This window comes from Gouania willdenowi, chromosome 17 (assembly GCF_900634775.1).
Source record: "Gouania willdenowi chromosome 17, fGouWil2.1, whole genome shotgun sequence".
Taxonomy (NCBI): Eukaryota; Metazoa; Chordata; class Actinopteri; order Blenniiformes; family Gobiesocidae; genus Gouania; species Gouania willdenowi.
Genome location: NC_041060.1, coordinates 1,023,443 through 1,043,920, shown reverse-complemented (window position 1 = coordinate 1,043,920; position 20,478 = coordinate 1,023,443). Strand labels below are relative to the sequence as shown.

Genomic DNA, 20,478 nt, shown 5'->3' with positions numbered 1-20,478 from the left:
TGTGTTTATGAGACATTTTCCTTTTTTTAGTTGTCATGTTGTATTTCTGGAGTCCTTTTGAAGTGCTTTTCTGTCATTATGTGTGTTTTTGTTGTTGTTTTGAGCATGTTTTTTAAGCCATTTTCTGTATTTTGCTTGTCATTTTGTATTTCTGGAGTCAGATACACATGCTTTTCTGTCATTTTATGTGTTTTTGTTGTCATTTTGTGGTTGTTTTAGTTGGCGATTTGTATTTCTGGAGTCATTTTGTGTATTTTTTTTATTTGGCTCCTGGCCTAACTTGTATCTATACCTATAATTGATGACTAAAAGATTTTCATCGCTGGCCAACCAAATCCAAAGCAAAACTTCAAACTTACATTATATATCTATGATTGCACTGAGGGGTTTTTAAGCTGTGTTTCAGCTCTTTTTTTTGTTGAGGCACCATTCAGGGTGCAAGATGAAGCATCTCAGACCCATTGCAACACGTGATATAACAATGGTGTTAAACAAAGATCTGCAAAAACAAAACATGCACACATGAAACTTTCACCTTGTCCAGGCTGAACCAAACCATGAGCGTGCACATTGCAGCAGTACATGGGCTCGCTGATAAATAAGTGTGCAGCCTTTACCTATAATATACAGACACAAATACAGACGTGTGTGTATCTGTGTCAGTGGCCCACGGTCGTTCTTCTGCTCCTGTATCAGATGTTTTTTTTATGTTGTTCTGTGTGTTTTTGAACATTTTTGTGTATTTTGGTTGCCATTTTCTGTTTTGGTTGTCATTGTGTGTGTTTTTGTTGTTGTTTTGTGTGTTTTTTTTTGTGCCATTTTGTATTTCTGGTGTCATTTTTGCGTGCTGGTCTGTCATTTGGTTGTTGTTTTGTGTTTTTGAGAATTTAGCATTTTCTAGTTGTCGATTTGTATTTCCAGAGTCATTTTTGCAGGTTTTTCTGACATTTTGTGTATTTTTGTTGTCATTTCATGTATTTCTTGAGTCATTTTGTGTATTTTTGGATTTGCCCCCCTGGCCTTCAGTTTGACATAGTGGCTTGTCGTTTTGTATTTCTGGTGTCATTTTTGCATGCTGTTCTGTCATTTAGTCATTGTTTTGTGTGTTTTTGAGCCATTTTGCATTTATTAGTTGTTGATTTGTCATTTTGAAGTGCTTTTCTGTCATTATGAGTGTTTTGTTGTTAGTTTTGAGCGTGTTTTTAGCCATTTTGTGTAATTTGCTTGTCATTGTAATTTCTGGAGGTTTTTTTTTTGTTGTGCTTTTGTATCATTTTGTGTGTTTTTAATGTTGTTTTGTGTGTTCATTTTAGTTATATTGTGTGTGTTTGGGCCATATTTCTTTTTAGTTTTTTTAGGTTTTAAGCAGGTTTTAGGCTCGGCTGTGTTTTTTTTTTTTTTTTTTTTTTGCTGAGGCACCATTCAGGGTGCAAGATGAAGCATCTCAGTGCAACACGTGATATAACAATGGTGTTAAACAAAGATCTGTAAAATAAACTATGCACACATGAAACTTTCACCTTGTCCAGGCGGAACCAAACCCTGAGCGTTCACATTGCAGCAGTGCATGGGCTCTCTGATAAATAAAAATGCGCAGCTTTGACCTATAATATACAGACCCAAATACAACAGACGCGTGTGTGTGTGTGTGTGTGTCAGTGGCCCACTCACCGCAGCAGATGGCCAGGTGTGGATGGCTGAGGGGTGGGTAGGGTAGGGGGTCGTTCTTCCTCTCCTGTGTGTGGGTAGAGGGGCTGATGATGATGATGATGAAGACGCACCGGCCGCACCTCACCTGTCTCTCCTCTCCGCGGCTCCTCGTGCGCGTCGCTGCACCATCACCGTTTATTATAGGGAGCGCGTCCCTGCTCTTCTTCTTGTGCTCTCCCAGGCAGTCTGCAGTCACTCAGTGTGCATGTGATGTGCACGCTGCTGCAGCCTAATCACGGTGTCTGGGATCCACTGTGCGTTATCCCTCCCTCCCTCCCTCTCTCTGTCACCCCATCCACCGGTGCTCCTTAAAGGAAAAATAAAGCACAGCCCTGCACAAGGGACCAGTTTCAAATGTTCTTCTTCTTCTTCTTCTGTCAGTCAAAGGTATAGTTTATCAGATCAGCCCCCCACCCTCAGCTTTAAAATCAGCAGTCAGCAAAACGTAATCCCCTTTTCTTTAATTTACAGTGTGACAACAGGGGCCATAATTCACCTCACACCCCGAAACAGAACAGAACAGCCCTGCAGTGGATCAATGACGATCTCTCTCTCTCTCTCTCTCTCTCTCTCTCTCTCTCTCTCTCTCTCTCTCTCTCTCTCTCTCTCTCTCTCTCTCTCTCTCTCTCTCTCTCTCTCTCTCTCTCTCTCTCTCTCTCTCTCTCTCATAATGATAAGGAAAGTCACACATTATTAATCCATGAACCCGTCGTTTTTTGGTTATTCCGCTTCAAAACCAAATCAAAATAACAAATAAACAGTGCTTATTTAGTTTTTCTGACTTAAAACCAAAACAAAAAAACAGAAAAACCAAAAGCGTTTTTCTGTATATATATATAAAAAAATCTTGTTCTGTTTGTTAGATATTTTATATATTTACTGGGAAATTAAAGCTAGAACTGAAGTCCACTACACCTGGTTTCCCTCCCCAGGTCCTGGACCAGGTCTCCTCACACAATAGAACTGTTTAGGATTTATTTCAGCAGTTTTCTGGTTCTGATCATGTTTTCATTCAGTCTGTGGATGTTTTAGCTCATAAAAAGCTGCTCATGTTTAAGGTTAATCGTTTTATGGTGTTGGCGATCTTAACAGTGTTACGGTCCAGATAGTATCCAGATTATAAATACATCTAACAGCAGCCATTAACAGACACGGAAGTTGATCACAAGAAATGAGGATCACCAGTAGATTCAGTACACTACCTCTGGTTCCTTTCATCACATATCGTGTGAATTTTTGGTTTTGATTTATCTTGAACTCATCAGTAATGTGACTTATGCGTTGCTCTATTTTTATTTTTATTTTTATTTTTTTTAAATCAAACCTGGAACAGAGTTAACATCTGCCCCCGTCTATGGGTCCCTCTGTGTGGTTAGCTTATAACATGAAGCTCTCGTCCATAGTTTCCCCGGAAATATCCAAATATCTCACAAACAGAAAAATATTTAATCTTAAAACAGAAAACAGACACTTTGTCTGGTTTTTTAGTTTTATTGTATTTTTGTTTTGATTTTAAGTCAGTAAAACAAAAATAATCACACAGTTTATTTGTTGGTTTTATAATCTAATACCTAATTAATATATTATTTTTCCTAATTTATTTCACGTTTCTTCTTCCTAATATATATATATACATTAAGATTTTAAATTATATATGTATATAAATTAGGAACATATAATATTTTAGGGAAACATATAAATGAGGTATTACATTTTACTTTTGTCCTTCATTCTCTACTTTCTTCTCCTTAAAAATGATAACACAACTATTAAATAGCCTTTTCGTGTTGTGTTATTATGTATACTTCATAATTCATGTCACGAAAAACCTGTAAAAAACATTTTAAAAAAAGTATAGGCATGAATTTCCATTGTGCTACTTTATACTCCTGCCCGGTAGGGGGCGTTAAGGTGCATCCATGGTGGCGTCTGCTCGCTAATTCCCAGAAAAAGATCCATAGTCGGACAGTTGTAGAAAATATATATATATTAAAAAATCAGTTAGCTATGAACCGGAGCTAGCTAGCCTTAGGTACGTGTCGGCTTATTTAATCACAACCATCCATGTCAAAACACAAAAGGGATTTACGTACACTTCTGCTGCCTCGCTGCTTACATTGGTGCCCAACGTCGTGCTGTAAATCGGTGAGTATCCAGCAGCTTTCATAGCACCGTGCTAGGCAGCTAGCCGCCTTTGCTTGCTAGCTTCCTAGCTTAAAGCTCAGTGATGGAGATGTGAGAGATGGTTGACATTATTATTATTATTTTTTTGGACAACAGCTGGACTCTTTTCACACTTTCATCCCACAGACCTCGTAGTGATCAGGGATGTTTAGTGTTTTAGTTAGCCGTTAATGCTAACGTCAGGGGTAACCATTGTTAACCACGTAGCTTGTGTTAGCGCATCAGCCTGTGTTTACTGACAGCATGTAATTACAATCATTAGTTACACCCGTGATTTAGACATTCTAATCACTAATCACCTCCAGCTTGTGATCACATTTCCCCCTGCTGTGATACTTAAGCATAATACAAATGTGACATAGTTACCAGTCAATGTTGTGCTAACATTTAATCATCATTCAAATCATTTACATACTTTAAAAAAAAAAAACATTAATTCCACCCCTATATTTGTGTACATGTTAATTTGAGAATATATTATTTTTTTGCTATGTTATGCTGAGTCATTATCATAGGATAACTTGCTATTAATCTAGTATGGTCAAAACAACAATGACCCACAGTACGACCTTCACAATAAAGGCACAGTGTGGCTGGATGAGACTGAACTGGTGGTATAGTGTTTTTCAACCTTGGGGTCGGGACCCCGCGTGGGGCTGAAATGTCTAGTAATTGATTAAAAAACAAAACAAAAAAAAAAAATATATATATATATATATATATATATATATATATATATATCTTATTATTATTATTTGTATTTTTCAAAATAAAACACAAATATTAAACTAATATTAGTTAAATGTATTTAAAATAACATCTGAGCTGGCTTCTAGAAAAAAAATGTCTTTAGCATCGCCAAAAATTCTTGACATCAAAATGGGGTCACAATCCTAAAAAGGTGGGAACCACTGGTGTAATATCTAAACCACAATGATATGAAAATAGTATTTCCAGTTACAGAGATAAAAGACATTTACCCTTCAATGTATCTACTGTGCTGCTGTTCTGATTATTAAACATTACCAGATTCATCAAATTTAATCTGTTTTTTATTTTATAATAACAATAACAACTTTAATTTGTAAAGCACTTTACATTTAGCAGCATTCTCAAAGTTCTCCACAAATAGGGGCAGAAAAAGTTAAACATATAGATTCATTAAAGCAATAATGAAACCAACAGTGAATAAAATCAATAAAACATAATTAGGAGAATTGCATTGTTTCATCATCACACTTTTTTATATTGCTGATGTTAGCATTGATTTATTAAATATTCTCTACATTAAGGAGACTTTAGTAAAAAAAAAGAAAATGGGCAAAATAATGTTTTTTTATGTTCTAGTTAATTTGGTACAGCTGTTGCAAATAACGGTGTACCGATGTGTTATTAATGTCAGATATCGATCCAACATCAGCAAAAAAACTGCATGTAAAACCTCTGATATCAGTAAATTGAGGATATGCTTATTTTTAGGTTAAACTAGTGTTTATTTTGCACTTTAAAATATATATTTTTTAGTTTTATGGGATTTCTAAGTGTTTTCTAATGTATCTTCATTTTATTCAGTTGTAGAAACTTCTTATGGATAAGGATACATTTTATAACGTTCCATACGACAAAATAAAATGATGAATAACAGTGATGTTGATACGTTTTCAATGTAGTGAGTCCCGGGACCCACAGGTGGTGATTTGTGTGGGTCCATGGGAAATTCAATGGGTCCCCAATAAAAAAAAATATTTCTTTCTATTTCTTATATTCTTCTATTTCTTAAATTGTAGTGTTAAACTATCTTAATGGTGGTATGATATGGCTATAATTAGCAGATATATTCATGTATGTTCAAAATGCGTCTGAAATTAAACAAATACAATTTAAAATCTCAAAAGTTTATTGCACAAAAACTGTCACAGTGGCAGGTTTTATTGCACTTTTGTAGCAACATAAAATAGCACCAAAATAAATGACTAAAATTCAAATGAAAACAAAATGGTGTCTGTTGAGAAAATAAAATGATGCAGATATGTTTGTGGTGTATTGTAAGCAGCTAGTTAACTTGCTAGTTGTTGTTGTAGCGGCTAACCTAGCATGTACACAAGGGGATCATGTGTGCGCTGATTTAATGCGTAAAGGAATCCGCTGACGGCTAGGTTTCTTTTGCTAGTTACTGTGATTTTAAACATAAGTTGTTGTTTATAATGTAATCATACCTAGCAACATCACTGCTTACTACTAAGAAGTTTGTATCTTTGACTTAGGGCCCTATTAAATCCGTTTTATTTTTTTTTCCAAACTTCGTTTTATTTTTTTCCACTTCAATTTTTTTTATTCCGTTTTTTAAGAATATTTATCATTTTTTAAAGAAAATATTAGTTTTTAACTCCTAAATACTAATAAATAAATCATAATTAAACAAAAAATTGTCAAAAATAAGGGAGATACAATTAAAAGGTAGATATAATTTGTAGTGTCATTTATTAGTCTGAATGCTCCTTTTTAATGATTTATATGTCATATAAAGATGTATGACGCAGCATTAATGTCACCATATTTCCTCTCAGTGATCAATGATTTACTGAATCTGATCAGGTTTAATGATTAAGTTTTGATCAACTTAGTTTAAATGAACCGAATTTAAATGATCATATATTATATTGTTAGAATGTAAAATTCTAATAACGTTTTTCCAACGGACTTTTATTTTGTAAACCTACAAGACACGGATAAAAGGCTGGAATAAAAAGAACTAAAGGACAACACGGACTGAGTTATTCTGAGTTAACCTGACACAATAGTTTGAACACTGAGCAAGGGAAGATGATTTAAGCTGATCACGTTCTCACGGAGCACCGCGGCGCTACACGGAAAACGGACCGAGCTTTCAGGGGGGAGGGCGGTGCACCTAATAAGCGGCATTTTGCATCAGTAAATTTAATTCAGAATTGTCTTTCTGGTTAGACTTTATCGAGTTAAAAATATCGAGATTTATATCGTATATCAATACTTTGATGAAAAAATTATGAATAATGAATTTAGGTTCATATTGCCCAGCTCTGCTAAATTTTGACTCCAAAAATAATGTTTAGGGTTTATTTTTGTACGTAGTTTACATTCACCCACTCATTATTAGGAACTGCTGGAATTGTATCAACTTTTTTCATGTCATGGATGGATGTAATTGTTTGATGTAGTTTTATTTTTTCTCCAGTTGGCTCAGTGAGAGGAACTTCACCTCAGCGCCCTCAGGAATTCTGATTGAAGGTACGGCGACTTCTTCTGATGCATGTATAAATGAGTGACTAATCTATGAAAGCAATGATAATATAATTATTACTAGGGTTGCAAAGAGGTGGAACGTTTTGGGTAAATTTCCACAGGAACTTAGGGTCGGGAATTTAGGGAATATTGAAAATTATTAACATTTTATGGTAATTTGAAATGTGTTTTTTAAGATAGGGCTGGGCGATATATCGAGATTCAAGATACCTTATTTTTGGGACTATAAGGCGCACCGGATTATAAGGCGCATTATCAATGAATGGGTTTGACCGGGTTTGTTTTCATACATAAGGCGCACCGGACTATATGGTGCACCGGTGTGTTGTTATTATTATTATTATTATTAAGGCTCAATAAGCGAAACAAAATAGTCAGATAAGTCAAACTTTATTCAACCTATTAACAATAATTCTCAACATTGTTCAGGTTTAACACATAAAATATAGAACATTACACTCACTTTTTCAGTTCAGCATGTTGAAGCACAGTACTGGTACATATCACTCCACGAGGCGTCTGACTACGGTAGCCCTGAAGCGCCAAAAATCCATCAAGCGGTGCAGCTTCATAGTTTACTAAAGTTGTACTAAAACATTTTGACATATTAATTTCATACATAAGGCGCACTGTCGATTTTTGAGAAAATTAAAGGATTTTAAGTGCGCCTTGTAGTCCGAAAAATACGGTATATGGTGTTTTTCTATTTTGGCGATATAAAAAATTACAATATCGCCTATATCAATATATATATCTATAGATAGATATATATATATCTATAGATATATATATAATTTTTATTGCTCATTTTGTTTTAAAACACTTGTTTTAAGAGTTGCTGCTTTCTTTACTTCTCAGAACAGCATTAAAAGCAAACTTAGATGAATTCTGAGTGTGTCCTAACCCAGATCTTCCTCTAAACAAGCCACACTACATAATTCACTCACTCGTGCTGTCTCTTACAGGAGAAAAAGCCAAAAGTGGCACATATTGTGCAACTCTTTGTTAATAAATGTGTCTGTGTGGTATTATGAACCAGCAAATTGAACCCTGAATTGTCTTTCTGGTCAGACTTCATTTGAATTAAAATGATCAAGATTTATATCGTATATCGCCATTTTGAGAAAAACATTAAGATATGAGTTTTGGTCCTATTTTATGTGTATTATTTTGAATGGATGTTATTTATGTTTGAATGTGAAAACGTTGTTTAAATTTACTCCCAATTTCAGGTAAATTTAAAAAATGAATTCCCATTTATGGCTTTTGCCTAAATTCCCAAGCTTAAAGTCTGTGTAAAGCAGAAATAAATGTGTGTTATGAGTTTGTCTCACCACAGAAACATGTCATTGACCACTGAGACACATTTGAAAGATAAAAAACAATTGCTAAGTATATAAAATTAGGTCTCAAAATCATTGAAAAACAAGCACTTCTCTCTGCTCTGAAACACTGGGGGTGTGTCAGTTAGAGGCGCTGGAACCACGCCAACGCACGGGAAGGGCACCACCTCCGTGAACACTAACCCTATGGGAGAGAGCAGTGTGAAAGACCAAAAGATTGCGCCCGCTGGAGGCCGCGGAAGTTTGGTGTGCTTCAGCAGCAGGGTCGGGTTAATGCTATTGACGTAACGCAGCTATGATTTCTGACCCGCCCATGTAATTCTGAGCGCAGACATTTGAAACACAGTTTGTGAATCCTAGCTCCACAATTACATTATAAATGTTTGAATGGCTTTTTACATGTCTTAAGGAATACATTTATAACCTATTTATTGTGTTTAGAAGAAAATGGCGTTACACGGTCTTTAAGTTGGTGTGGATATTTAGCGCGTAATTTTCCGCCCCTTTACAACCATAATGGTTTCTGTTAAACATCGTTTAAGCTGTAATCCTGTCGTACTTACTTGTATTGTCCCTATCTGTCAATCTCACTAACAGCCTGTGATTTTCAGTGTAAAGGTCTCTAGTTGACAGTTAAAATGATGCTTTTTACTCACAGCCCCCGAATGTGCAGTTAATAATAATTTTTCTGTAGTTCTCTTTCCTTCCACTACCTAATAATTATTGTGGCTCCGCCCACTCTGCCACTCTGTGTCTGTGCAGGAAGATGAACGGCCTGTCTATACGAGAGCTCTGCTGCCTGTTCTGCTGCCCCCCGTGCCCCAGTCGCATCGCAGCCAAGTTGGCTTTCCTCCCCCCAGAGCCCACCTACGCTCTCCTCCCCGACCCAGATCCAGTTCCCGGGTCTGGATCTGCCCCCGGCTCCACCTCGGGGTCGGCCCCGCCTTCTTCTCTGGGAGCCCCGGGTCTGCGGGCCAGACTGGGAGCTGGTAGTGGAGCAGACAGAGGAGGTGGAGGTAGCGGTGGAGGAGGAGGAGGAGGAGGTGGTGGTGCTAGTGGGGGGCCGAGTGGAGGTGGGAGCATCGGTGTTACTGGGAGCAGTATTGGGGTGGAGGGGCGGTGGAAGCTCCACCTCACAGAGAGAGCAGAGTTCCAGTATTCACAGAGAGAGCTGGACGTCACCGACGTCTTCTTGACCAGGTCCAGTCGAGGGAACCGGGTCGGATGCATGTACATTCGATGTGCTCCCAATGCCAGGTGAGACATCCAACCTTTCAACTCACTCAGTGTCATTGACGAGATAACTCGTCATTTGCGTTTTTTCACGGGGATTACTAGAAAACACCCTGGCGGAGGTCCCTCATCAATATCTAAACTGTGGGGGGTTGTAGTGACCAAAACAGAAATTGTTTAAAAGTTGCAAATTAGAGAGGGGCAAAAACAGACAGTGGTAAATAAATCTGTGAACTGTTTGTTTATGGTTATTCCATTTTAAAACCAAATCAAAATAAGAAATAAACAGTGTGGTAATTTTGTTTTACTGATTTGAAACCAAAACACAAATACAGAAATGACAAAAATCAGATAATCAGCATTTTTCAGTTTTAAAATTAAAATATTAATGGTGAAATCTTGTTCTGTTTGTGAGATATTTGGATATTTACGGGGAAATTAGAGCGAGATCTGAAGCACGTCACATTCTGTCAGAGCGAACAGGACCAGAGCTGAAGTCCACTACACCTGGTTTCCCTCCCCAGGTCCTGGACCAGGTCTCCTCACACAATAGAACTGTTTAGGATTTATTTCAGCAGTTTTCTGGTTCTGATCATGTTTTTATTCAGTCTGTGGATGTTTTAGCTCATAAAAAGCTGCTCACGTTTATGTTGTTTTATGGTGTTATGGTCTAAGTAGTATCTAGATAATCTGGTGACTGACTATCAACTGTGTGGCTGATGTGAGGAACAATAGACTTTTGCAAAAGCAGTTCTTTTTTGAGGACAGCAAAAATGTTTTTTTGCATTTCTTGTTTTAATATCCGTCGCCACTAATGGCAGCCGTCAACTCACATGGGAGTTGATCAGAAGAAACGAGTAGTAGTTTGGGATTGGATCCTGGTCTGTCTATGTGTCATTGGTCGACTTCCATGGCAGCCCAGTCCCATTGGTGTGTAAATGTTAGTATTGTAAAGTGCTTTGAGACTACTTCAGTGTAGCGATAAAGTGCTGTATGAATTAATTCCATTTATAAGTGCTGAAAATGGAAAAAATGTGCAGAAAATGCATTGAATTTTGATGAAGTGTCAGAAATGGGAGTAATGTAGCAAAAATACATTAAAAGGAGCCAAAATATGGCAAGAAAAAGTGATGAAAATAGGTTAAAATATGTTAAGTTTGGTGTAGTTGCAGAAAAATGGTAAAAAACAAGCAAAAATAGGCTCAAATTGTTCAAAAAATATTCTTAGCATCTGGCGACGCCCTTCCAGTGTCTGGCGACTCCAAGGTTGAGAAACCCTGCAGTTTCTAATCTGTGTTTTGACCTTCAGGTTTACCGTGCTGTTCTCACATGGTAACGCGGTGGACCTGGGCCAGATGAGCAGCTTCTACATCGGCTTGGGGACGCGCATCAACTGCAACATCTTCTCCTACGACTACTCAGGCTACGGCGTCAGCACGGGAAAACCGTCAGAAAAGAACCTGTACGCTGACATTGACGCCGCCTGGCACGCTCTGCGCTCCCGGTAAGATCCTAGATTAGTGTGTTTAGTTGGATATGTAAAGATAAACTAGCAATAGCTTCAATAACTCACAGAGATGGAGTAGCTTCATGACAAGCAGAGCAATGCACTCCCTAAGTGTCATATTCATATTCAACATGTCTCAAACAACAACGCATATCGTTTTTTCACTATCAGTGCAGAAACCGATGCCAATATTGCCTGATTATTTTCCCCCTCACAAAGTGTGGACGGGGGTTATAGGTTTGAGCTCCGTTCGTCCGAGTTAAAGGGGACAGCTTTTCTCAGAAACTGTTGAAGATAGGATGACCAAATTTGGTATGTGGCTTCAGGGTATCAATACCTTGATGGAGTTCAAAAATAATATTTTTTTCCGGAGGTATTGCCCTTGTTCCGTTTTGAGGTATCTTCAAAGGGTGCAGTTTTTTTAAAAGCTTTTTAAGATAGTAATTTTATATTCTGATGTGATAATATTTTCTTATGATTACATCTAAGTTCTTAGATTTAGGACTTTTAGGAAAAGGTTGTGAGTTATAATGACAAACAATCTGGCGGGGGATGTTGATGATTATGTCTTTTTGTTACATTTAATGGCAAATATCGTTAGATAAACTCTGCCACATCCAGTGTGATTTGTTCTCGATGTGTTTCCCAAAGCAAAAAAGCAAAACTAAACCAAAGTTTGTAAAAACCTATTTGGAAAGAGAGAAACCTGAAACATCCTGGATTGCACGAAAGGCGACTTTTAAGTGACAGTAACCGTTTCAATGTGAACCATAAATGGAAACTAATTATAATATGGAACTAAGACTCATAACAACTAATATTAAAGTTTTTTTAAATTTAAATTTCTCGGGCAGTGTTTCTCAAAAAAAGATGTTATGACATTTCATAGTGCTGCACGATTTGGGGAAATTGTGCGATTGTGATTATGGTAAACAATATTGCGATTGCAATTTGATAAATGGTGTAATGACACTTCTTATCCGGTTAAAAAAACATACATGGTAGGGCTCATTTAACTTAAAACACACAAGTATAATTGAATTAAAGATTTTTAAGTAATGTCTTCACATTTGTTTTCCCCTAAAAAAAATTTAAGAGCAAAGACAATAGTAATATGGCATTACTGTAAACCTAAGGTATTTCTATATAAAAATATTATATTATACAGTCCTATCAGAAAAAAAGGCAAATATTAATTAATTGTGCGCCATTAATTTATTATTTAAGTGTGACTGAGACCTTTACCTAAACTACAGTGTAATTTAATTGTGAAATATTGGTGGGACGGTGTTGTGGGAAAACTCGTCAACTTGCAAGGTTCATGTTAGCGCTGTAAATAAGCTAATGTTACAAACAAAAAAAGAAGATGATACAAAGAAGCAGAAGAAGACATTTCAACTTAACATGGAAAGATGACTCAAATTAAAAAAAAACATTTTTCTGAAAGCTACTGCATCTCTTTTGTTTCGTAATGTTCAGAAGTCGCTGCAGAGGCATGATGTTTTGTCATGGAAGTTTCAACTTAATGCTTTTATTTGCTTCAAAGAGTGAATAAATGCAATTTAAAATGCAGTTATTGCTGTTTTCATCAAGTTTCACGGTCCCCACTGCCCTATAAAGCTGTACCAGGAGTGTTTATCCAGCTGTTTTTAGAGGCTCTCTGCAGAGGTTGATGATGACACCTATATGTAGCATGGCTTTTAGTTTGTAAACATGATTTTGTGAGTTGTGTGCCTCTGTTTGTCAGGTATGGCATCAGCCCAGAGAACATCATCCTGTACGGACAGAGCATCGGCACGGTGCCCACGGTGGACTTGGCGTCACGCTTTGAGTGCGCTGCGGTGGTGCTACACTCTCCTCTCACTTCTGGAATGAGAGTAGCTTTTCCTGACACCAAGAAAACCTACTGTTTCGACGCTTTTCCAAAGTAAGTTTCTCCCTCTGAGATGCAAAATGCCATCTGTGGGAATTGGCAGTCACTCTTTTTTCAATATTTTGGAAAAAACAAGGTCCAATATTTTTTGTTATTATTCATGTTGTGAGTTTAAAGCCAGAATTCTGAGATTAAAGTTGAAATTCTGAGAAAAAAGTCAGAATTTTAATTCTGAGTTCAAAGTCAAAATTCTGAGAAAAAAAATTCAAAATGCTGAGTTTACAGTTGGAATTCTGTGATTAAAGTCAGAATTCTAATTCTAGGAGTTATGACTTCAATCTCAGAATTCTGAGCGAAAACTTAATTCTGGGAATAAAGTCAGTTCTGACTTTTTTCTTCACAATTCTGACTTAAACTAAGAATTCTGACTTTTTCCTCAGAACATTATTGATAAAAAGAATATTAGACCTTGTTTTTTTTCTTTTTTCAGTGACCCTAATCCTCCTAAGCTATTTAATTTTCAGATGCTAATCAACCTTTTCTTTTTTATTCACTCTATTCCAGCATTGAGAAGGTGTCAAAGATCCCTTCTCCCGTGCTCATCATCCACGGCACAGAGGACGAGGTGATCGACTTCTCCCACGGCCTGGCCCTGTTCGAGCGCTGCCCCAAGGCCGTGGAGCCGCTGTGGGTGGAGGGAGCCGGCCACAACGACATAGAGCTTTACAGTCAGTACCTGGAGAGGCTACGGCGCTTCATCAACCAGGACCTGGCTGCACAGCACGCCTGAGAAACCAACAAAAAACTAGTGTGTGCGACCGCGCGTGTGTGTGTGTGCATGGATGGATGTGGGGGGAAAAAAAAGAAGCATGTTTGATTGAGAATAGACCCTAATGAAGGAATGCGTGATTTTATAACATCTGTGCGTCTTTGAAGCAGCAAAAACCTTCAGGTTTACACAGACGACGACTACAGAACCCATGTTGTTCCGGTTTTTAGGACGGGAACATTTCTTAACCCACAATAACAAAAGCGTATCATCCGGTTTTTAACAAGGGAGGTGTTGATTTTTTTGGAAACACAAATACAATTTACAAAAAAGTACTGACACACCCTGCGATGTCGTTAAGGCACACAGACGTTAACGCTAACGTGTATATTTGGTTCTGCGCGTCAGTATGTGCGAGCGCGTACTGATGGAAATGAAGGACATCCTGATGACTTGGACAGCTACATGCTGTAGAGACTTATTGATATCAGTGGAGATTTTTTGTTGTTATTTTATGATAATTACCGTATGTATGAAGAATACCTCCGCAGCTCGACCAGTTTCTCTCTCTCTCCGGTGAACAAGCGCTGGTCGAGCTCGTGCCCTGCAGCCTCCTCCACACTCTGTTTACCTTTTGATGGAAGTCAGGGCATTTATTTTTATGTTTCCAAGTTGATTTCAAGCTAAAACTTAACCCGACTTGAGGTTTTTTATTTTAAGGGTGGCTCTGTACTGCCCCCTGGTGTATTATATTATAGTGGAAGGAGGACAAAAAAGGATTTTGTTTGCAAACCATTTGCTGTTTTTGACAGGCAGCTGGGAGTCTCCTGTACGGTGAACGTTTTAGGACATTCTCAGGTCTCAGAGTGCGGTTTCAGGAAAAGCTGCCTCAGGCTTCAAAATAAGTCATCAGACAAAGCGGCCTCAAAAATACCCGTTTCTGGCCGTAAAACACAACATGACGTATTTTGGAAAATAAAAACCAAACATTCTGAGAAAAGTCAGAATTTCAAGTTTAAAATTAGAAATCTGAGATTAAAGTCAGAATTCTGTGATTAATCAGAATTCTGAGATCAAAGTCAGAATTTTGTGAAAAAAGTCAGAATTCTGAGGTTGATATATCGTAGGTATATGTTAACATTTAAAAACTAAAAGGAAAGAACAGCTTTTCAACTTTGTTATACGGCATGAGGCTGTCGAGTCTGATGACTTTTATTTTGAAGCCTGAGGCCGTTTCATTGGTTGGAGGTTTTGCAGAGACATGAGTCAATTTGGTCTGACCAATGACAGAGGTTTTCCTGATATCTGATACCTCATTGAGACCTGAAGATGTCCTAAAATGTTGTACACCGTACCCCTCAGATCTTTCCTCACATAATTGCTGAATCATCTTTGTGGGGAAAGCTCAGATTTTCCTGTATGTCTGTGGTAAAATCGAAGGCCGAATTCCATAAATCTCGCTCTCAGAATTTTAAGTCTTCTCGTCAATGTCCTTTGATCTTAACCGGCTTTTATCAGTACGCTGCTGCCCCTTTAATATCCAGATAAGGGACTTAAAGAAAAAGCTGTCTGAGTGCGTTAACTCGGTAGGAGCAGGATTTAGGGGAAATTGAATTTTTTTTTGTGAACGCAGGCCACATGCAGATTTACTTTAGAGCCACATGGAAGGATTCACACCACTCTTCTGCAAACACTTTAAAAAAGTGACACCACGTGAAAAATGACACCTGTGTAGTAGTAATGGAAGATTGGGTTAATTAGTTTTTTGAAGCAAATGCTAGACTTAAAAATGTGCTGCTGAACTCTGACACTTTTGGAGGTGAGGGAAAATGCCGTTTTAGCAACTTATCATTAACTAAGATCAAAGCAACTTATCTGTGTTTATTTTGTATTCATGTCATTCTCAGCACCCATACGATGAAGGATTATTTGCGTAATAATTCCAGCAAGTTATTTTTGAATATAAGGGTTAGTCCATTCAGGCAACTGTTTTTCAGGATATTTACTTTGATCTCCTGAGAATTTACTTTGATCCCCTGACATGTGACTTCATCATCAGCACCACCTCAGAAACCGCCGACTCACGCACACCATACACCAGCCAGTATTTCACCTTCTCCCTTCGAATATGCTTTATGGCAACAGGCTTGGAGTCAAACTGTCAAAACCACCTTCCCCAAGAGCAGATTGTGCTCCTCGTAAAAATCTTCAAAGTTCTCTCTGTTTCTGATCCAAGTTTCTGTATTTTCTCTTGTACCGTCGAAGAGGGGGAATGGTGAATCTTCAGGTGCAGGGTCTGACGATTGACTTTGATCCCCTGACTTTTTTTTTGATTGATAATTTATTTATATTTTATTTACATGTTTACAGTTTAAATATATGTTTGTACACATTGTGCACACAGACACTGGTGTTGAAGTTCATGGAGTTTTTTTAAACTTTGAACCATTGGTGATTCTGGAGGTCCTTTAAACGCAGTGGAAGGTCAGGGTCTAGCCTCAGGCACTGCCTCGCGAAGTGATTTCCCACATGAGAGAAATAGTTTATGGTACATTTTTATCTTTTGACATGATCCAATGTATCAAACATGTCCTAAGTGTACAGATATAAAGGAGTCTGATCTGCCACATCGTGGTTTGTACAACCTGGTACTCTCTACGAATGAGTAACTCCAGTAGGGCAAAGGGGAGTGTACCAACAAAGTTATTATAGGGCATGTCTTTGACCCAATCACCACAGCTGAAGTCGATCTTGGTAAATGGACTTAATTTATATAACGCTTTATCCATACACTTTAGTCTCAAAGCGCTTTACAATATCAGCTCATTCACTCATTCACACACCAATGGGACTGAGCTGCCATGCAAGGCGCTAATCGACCACTGGAAGCAACTTGGGGTTCAGTGTCTTGCCCAACCTCTCGATCAGAAGACGACCCCTCTACCACCTGAGCCACGGTCACCCTCTGCAGAGGTTGTTCCATTGGTGGAGGAAATTAGGATGTTTTCTGCTTTTATGTCCCTGTGGAATACCCTATTTTTATGCATAATGACAGCTGCATTAATGACTTGCTTAATGATATCCCTGACTTCATGTTCCTGCATCTCCTGGTTATTCATTGCGCTGTAGTCACAAAGATTCAAGGCATTGTCAGGACGTTTCATTATTATGAGAACCTCATCTTGAAGCTCAATAACCTCAGCCAACACAATGATTGCAGGGTTATATAGGCTGCCTCTGCCAAGGTAACCAGCCGCCTTCATCATCAGCGCCACCTTAGAAACCGCCGACTCACGCACAACAAACACCCGTCAGTATGTTGTGCTTTATGGCAAGAGGCTTGGAGTCAAACAGGCGATGACCTGCAGACACACTCCCAAAACCGCCTTCACCAAGCAGATTGTGCTCCTCGTAATAAGTCCAAGTTTCTATATTTTCCCTTGTTTTGTCTAAGGGGGAATCTTGAATCTTCAGGTGCAGGGTCTGACAATTGACTGATCTCCTGACAATTGACTTTAATCTCTGGACAATTGACTTTGATCTCCTGTCAATTGACTTTGATCCCCTGACAATAGACTTTAATCTCTGGACAATTGATTTTGATCTCCTGTCAATTGACTTTGATCTCCTGACATGTTCCACCTGGCATTTGACAGTCAAAACATGTCAGGAGACCAAAGTCAATTTACTAAAAAACAGTTGCCTGAATAAATGAAACCTTAACACATTAATGATTATTTACATTGATATTGACATTGTCTAAACTTACCCTGGTGCAATGTATATTCATAGTCTTATTCCCATGTGATTAGTTTACTTGTTTTTTCTTCTGTGATTATTCCAGCTGTGTTTGTCACAGTTTTAGGGCCGTTAGAAGTGATCATGAGATCAAAATGTACAGGAGCTCTCTTATGTGTGGCACAAGCCATATTTGAGCCTCTCACTGTCGGGTGTGGTGCAGGTTCCACCACACACTTACACACACACACACACTTACTTACACACTGTTGTATACAGTATAGACAAAAGCAGGTCTTAAGTTTAGCACTATTGTACAAAGCTCCCAAAGTGTAATAATGAGGGTATGAAATGTTAGTCTGTCTGTGTGTGTGTGTGTGTCCTCTTCATGATCATAGACTGTGTTCTTCAGGCCAGCATTTAGTACTTTTCTGACCTTGTTGCGACCTGAAGGAAGTACGAGAGTACGAGACGCTACCTGTAGCGTTGGTGGTGTTAGCTTGAGTTCTGTAAACGGGGGTAGTCTGTAACCCCTTACCGAACTGGCACTGATCGCTCCATTCTGGGAGTGCGAGTTGGCCTCTGGGTCATTCCATGTCATTTCAACAAGTAACCTTCGCACTTCGGTCTCAGAAAATTCTGAAATTTTTACATATTTTGTGGGTAATTCAGTTTGCACACTGTACATTTGAAGTTTGATAGGATGAAAACTTTTTGAGATAAGGACAATTTATTTAAAATTTAATCCAGCTTGGAAAAGTTAACTGCTCGGCTTTAGAGTTAAGGCCACCTTATTGGATTTACCGCTGGAGACCAGGACTCAAGGTTAAAGGAATTGTGCTTAGCCTGACCGAAAAACAAATCGCTTGTGATCATTGGCTCCCCTCACAAGCCAGCCGTTCAACGACGGGCTGAAAAGAACGGGATCATGTTTCAACGCCTTCTTTGCCACTTTGTCCCCCTCCCTCCCCCGTAGTGGCAGCAGGAGGGGCGAGCGAGGCGCCCACATGAGGCTGCGCGTGCCCCCCAGCGGCTGGCTGCAATCCTTTTCTCCCCCCCGCCCCCTGTCCACATGCTATGTTCTCGAGTTTTGTTGTGACTGTGTTGATTTTGCTAGCTACACTGTGCTCCCAAAGGGAATTCCTTTTAGGACCTGCCTTTTTCCCCTCTCCTTTCCTCCTGTTTTCCCACTTTTCATCTAAACATGATGGCGCCGCAGAGGCTCGCCTCGGTGTGTTGGTGCGTGTGTTCTTTGCACCAACTGCCAAGTTAAATTCCTTGTGTTGTTTTTAAACTGTACTTGACGAATAAAATCCTTTCTGATTCTGAAAATGGAGGAAAAATAAGGACGCACGAAAATCGACACATACCCCTTTTAGTGAGTTGTCCATATCTCAAAAAGTATTCACCTGATAATTTACTAATAATTTACAGTGTTCCTATTGAATTATTAAGTAACAATTGGGAAAAATGTCAGCATTTTTTTTTTTTTAGACCAAAGTGTGTGGGTTGTCCTGCAAATGAGTTGAGATGACATGGAATGGACCCCTCTGCAGTTTGTAAATGTTACTGAACACCACTCGCTTCCTGTCATTATTTAAAAATAAACAAAAAAAAAAACGAGGGACCGTGTGCTTTGTGCGTCCGATCTTTGAACAAATGGAGAACTGTTACCTTTGAAAACGAGTCGATGTGAAGCAGGAGCTAGCTCGCTGTGTTTGTTGATGCACCACTAGGGTTGACGTGTATTGTATCTGCTGGCCCTGAATGTTGTTGGGGGGGGGGGGGCAGTGATAACTGTATGCATGTCTGTTGTGTTTTTGCAGAGCAAATGAATGATGTGGGGGTGGGGGGGATATCTATCGTGTCGTCTATGTAAGGGGGGGAGGCTGAACTCATGGCATCAGAACATTGAAGCGCTTTAAAAAACAACAAAAGGACGTTTATTTGAATTTTCTATTGCTAACACTAACTGATGTATTGTTGAGTTTTGTGCTAGAGTTTCAGTGCTTATAGTGGGTGGGGGGAGGGGGCGGGGTAGACAATATTAGTGGACTGTTTATATGGTAACTGTACTTACCTAATCTATTCTATTTGTATTATGATTTGTAATTTTATGTTGCTTTTTTTTTCTTTTATTTTTTGAAACTGAGAATATGATGTAATGAATTAAATTCATGGGACTGAACCTTGACCTTTTTATGGACAGCAAAATAAAATCACTTATGTACAAAAAGGTGAAAGTATGTTGATATTCTTGAGTTACCACAAAGTATTTGAAGCAACAAGACGAATAGGAGTTTATCTTTGTGTATTCCAGACATGTGACCTGGTGGCCCTCGGTTTATTTTTGTGCAGCCCTTAAAGCAAATACAAAAAAAAATTAAAAAACCCCATCAAAATAAAACAAATAAAATAATGCAATGCACAAAAATATAACTACAAATCTAAAAATATACCAAACTTGAATAAAAATACACAAATGAAGAGTAAGAGAAAAATGTACACAATGAAAAACAAAAATATGCAAAAAATACTCTGAAAAACACACCATACAACCACAAGAATAATAATATAAAATCCATTCACAAAATTGTAATTTACTAAAATATACCATACTAATATAAAAATAAAATGCACAAAATAAAAGAAAATAAACAAAACTTTAACAAAAATATGTAAAATGACTCCAAAAACACAAAAGAAAAAGATAATGGTAGAAAAATATCCAAAAACACAGAAACTTTTTGTTCTTTTCTGTGTTAATGCTCAGATTGGTCAATATTATAAATGCTGACATGAATGTTTAATCAGTGTTTTGTACAGTTTCTCTAGAGAA

General features: G+C 38.1%; 2 protein-coding genes across 3 annotated transcripts in view; one reads left to right on the top strand and one right to left on the bottom strand.

The window, feature by feature from the left end:
* LOC114478834 (semaphorin-6B-like) overlaps nucleotides 1–1,957 on the bottom strand; it is a 55,471-nt gene extending 53,514 nt beyond the window's left edge. Inside the window, exon 1 of the mRNA XM_028472120.1 lies at nucleotides 1,672–1,957. The gene's annotated coding sequence lies outside the window, so the exon portion shown is untranslated. The remainder of the gene's footprint in view (nucleotides 1–1,671) is intronic.
* Nucleotides 1,958–3,664: 1,707 nt separating this feature from the next.
* On the top strand, nucleotides 3,665–19,562 carry abhd17aa (abhydrolase domain containing 17A, depalmitoylase a). Of its 2 annotated transcripts, none has more exons than XM_028472129.1 (6): nucleotides 3,665–3,855; nucleotides 7,109–7,161; nucleotides 9,282–9,776; nucleotides 11,062–11,256; nucleotides 13,007–13,186; nucleotides 13,697–19,562. In XM_028472129.1, the coding sequence occupies exons 3-6, from the start codon at nucleotides 9,286–9,288 to the stop codon at nucleotides 13,920–13,922; spliced, it is 1,092 nt and encodes a 363-aa protein (XP_028327930.1). In that variant the 5' UTR covers nucleotides 3,665–3,855; nucleotides 7,109–7,161; nucleotides 9,282–9,285; the 3' UTR covers nucleotides 13,923–19,562. The 2 variants fall into 2 exon arrangements, with proteins under 2 accessions (XP_028327930.1, XP_028327931.1); XM_028472130.1 differs by having other exon boundaries at nucleotides 7,092–7,161.
* The last annotated feature ends 916 nt before the right edge of the window (nucleotides 19,563–20,478 follow it).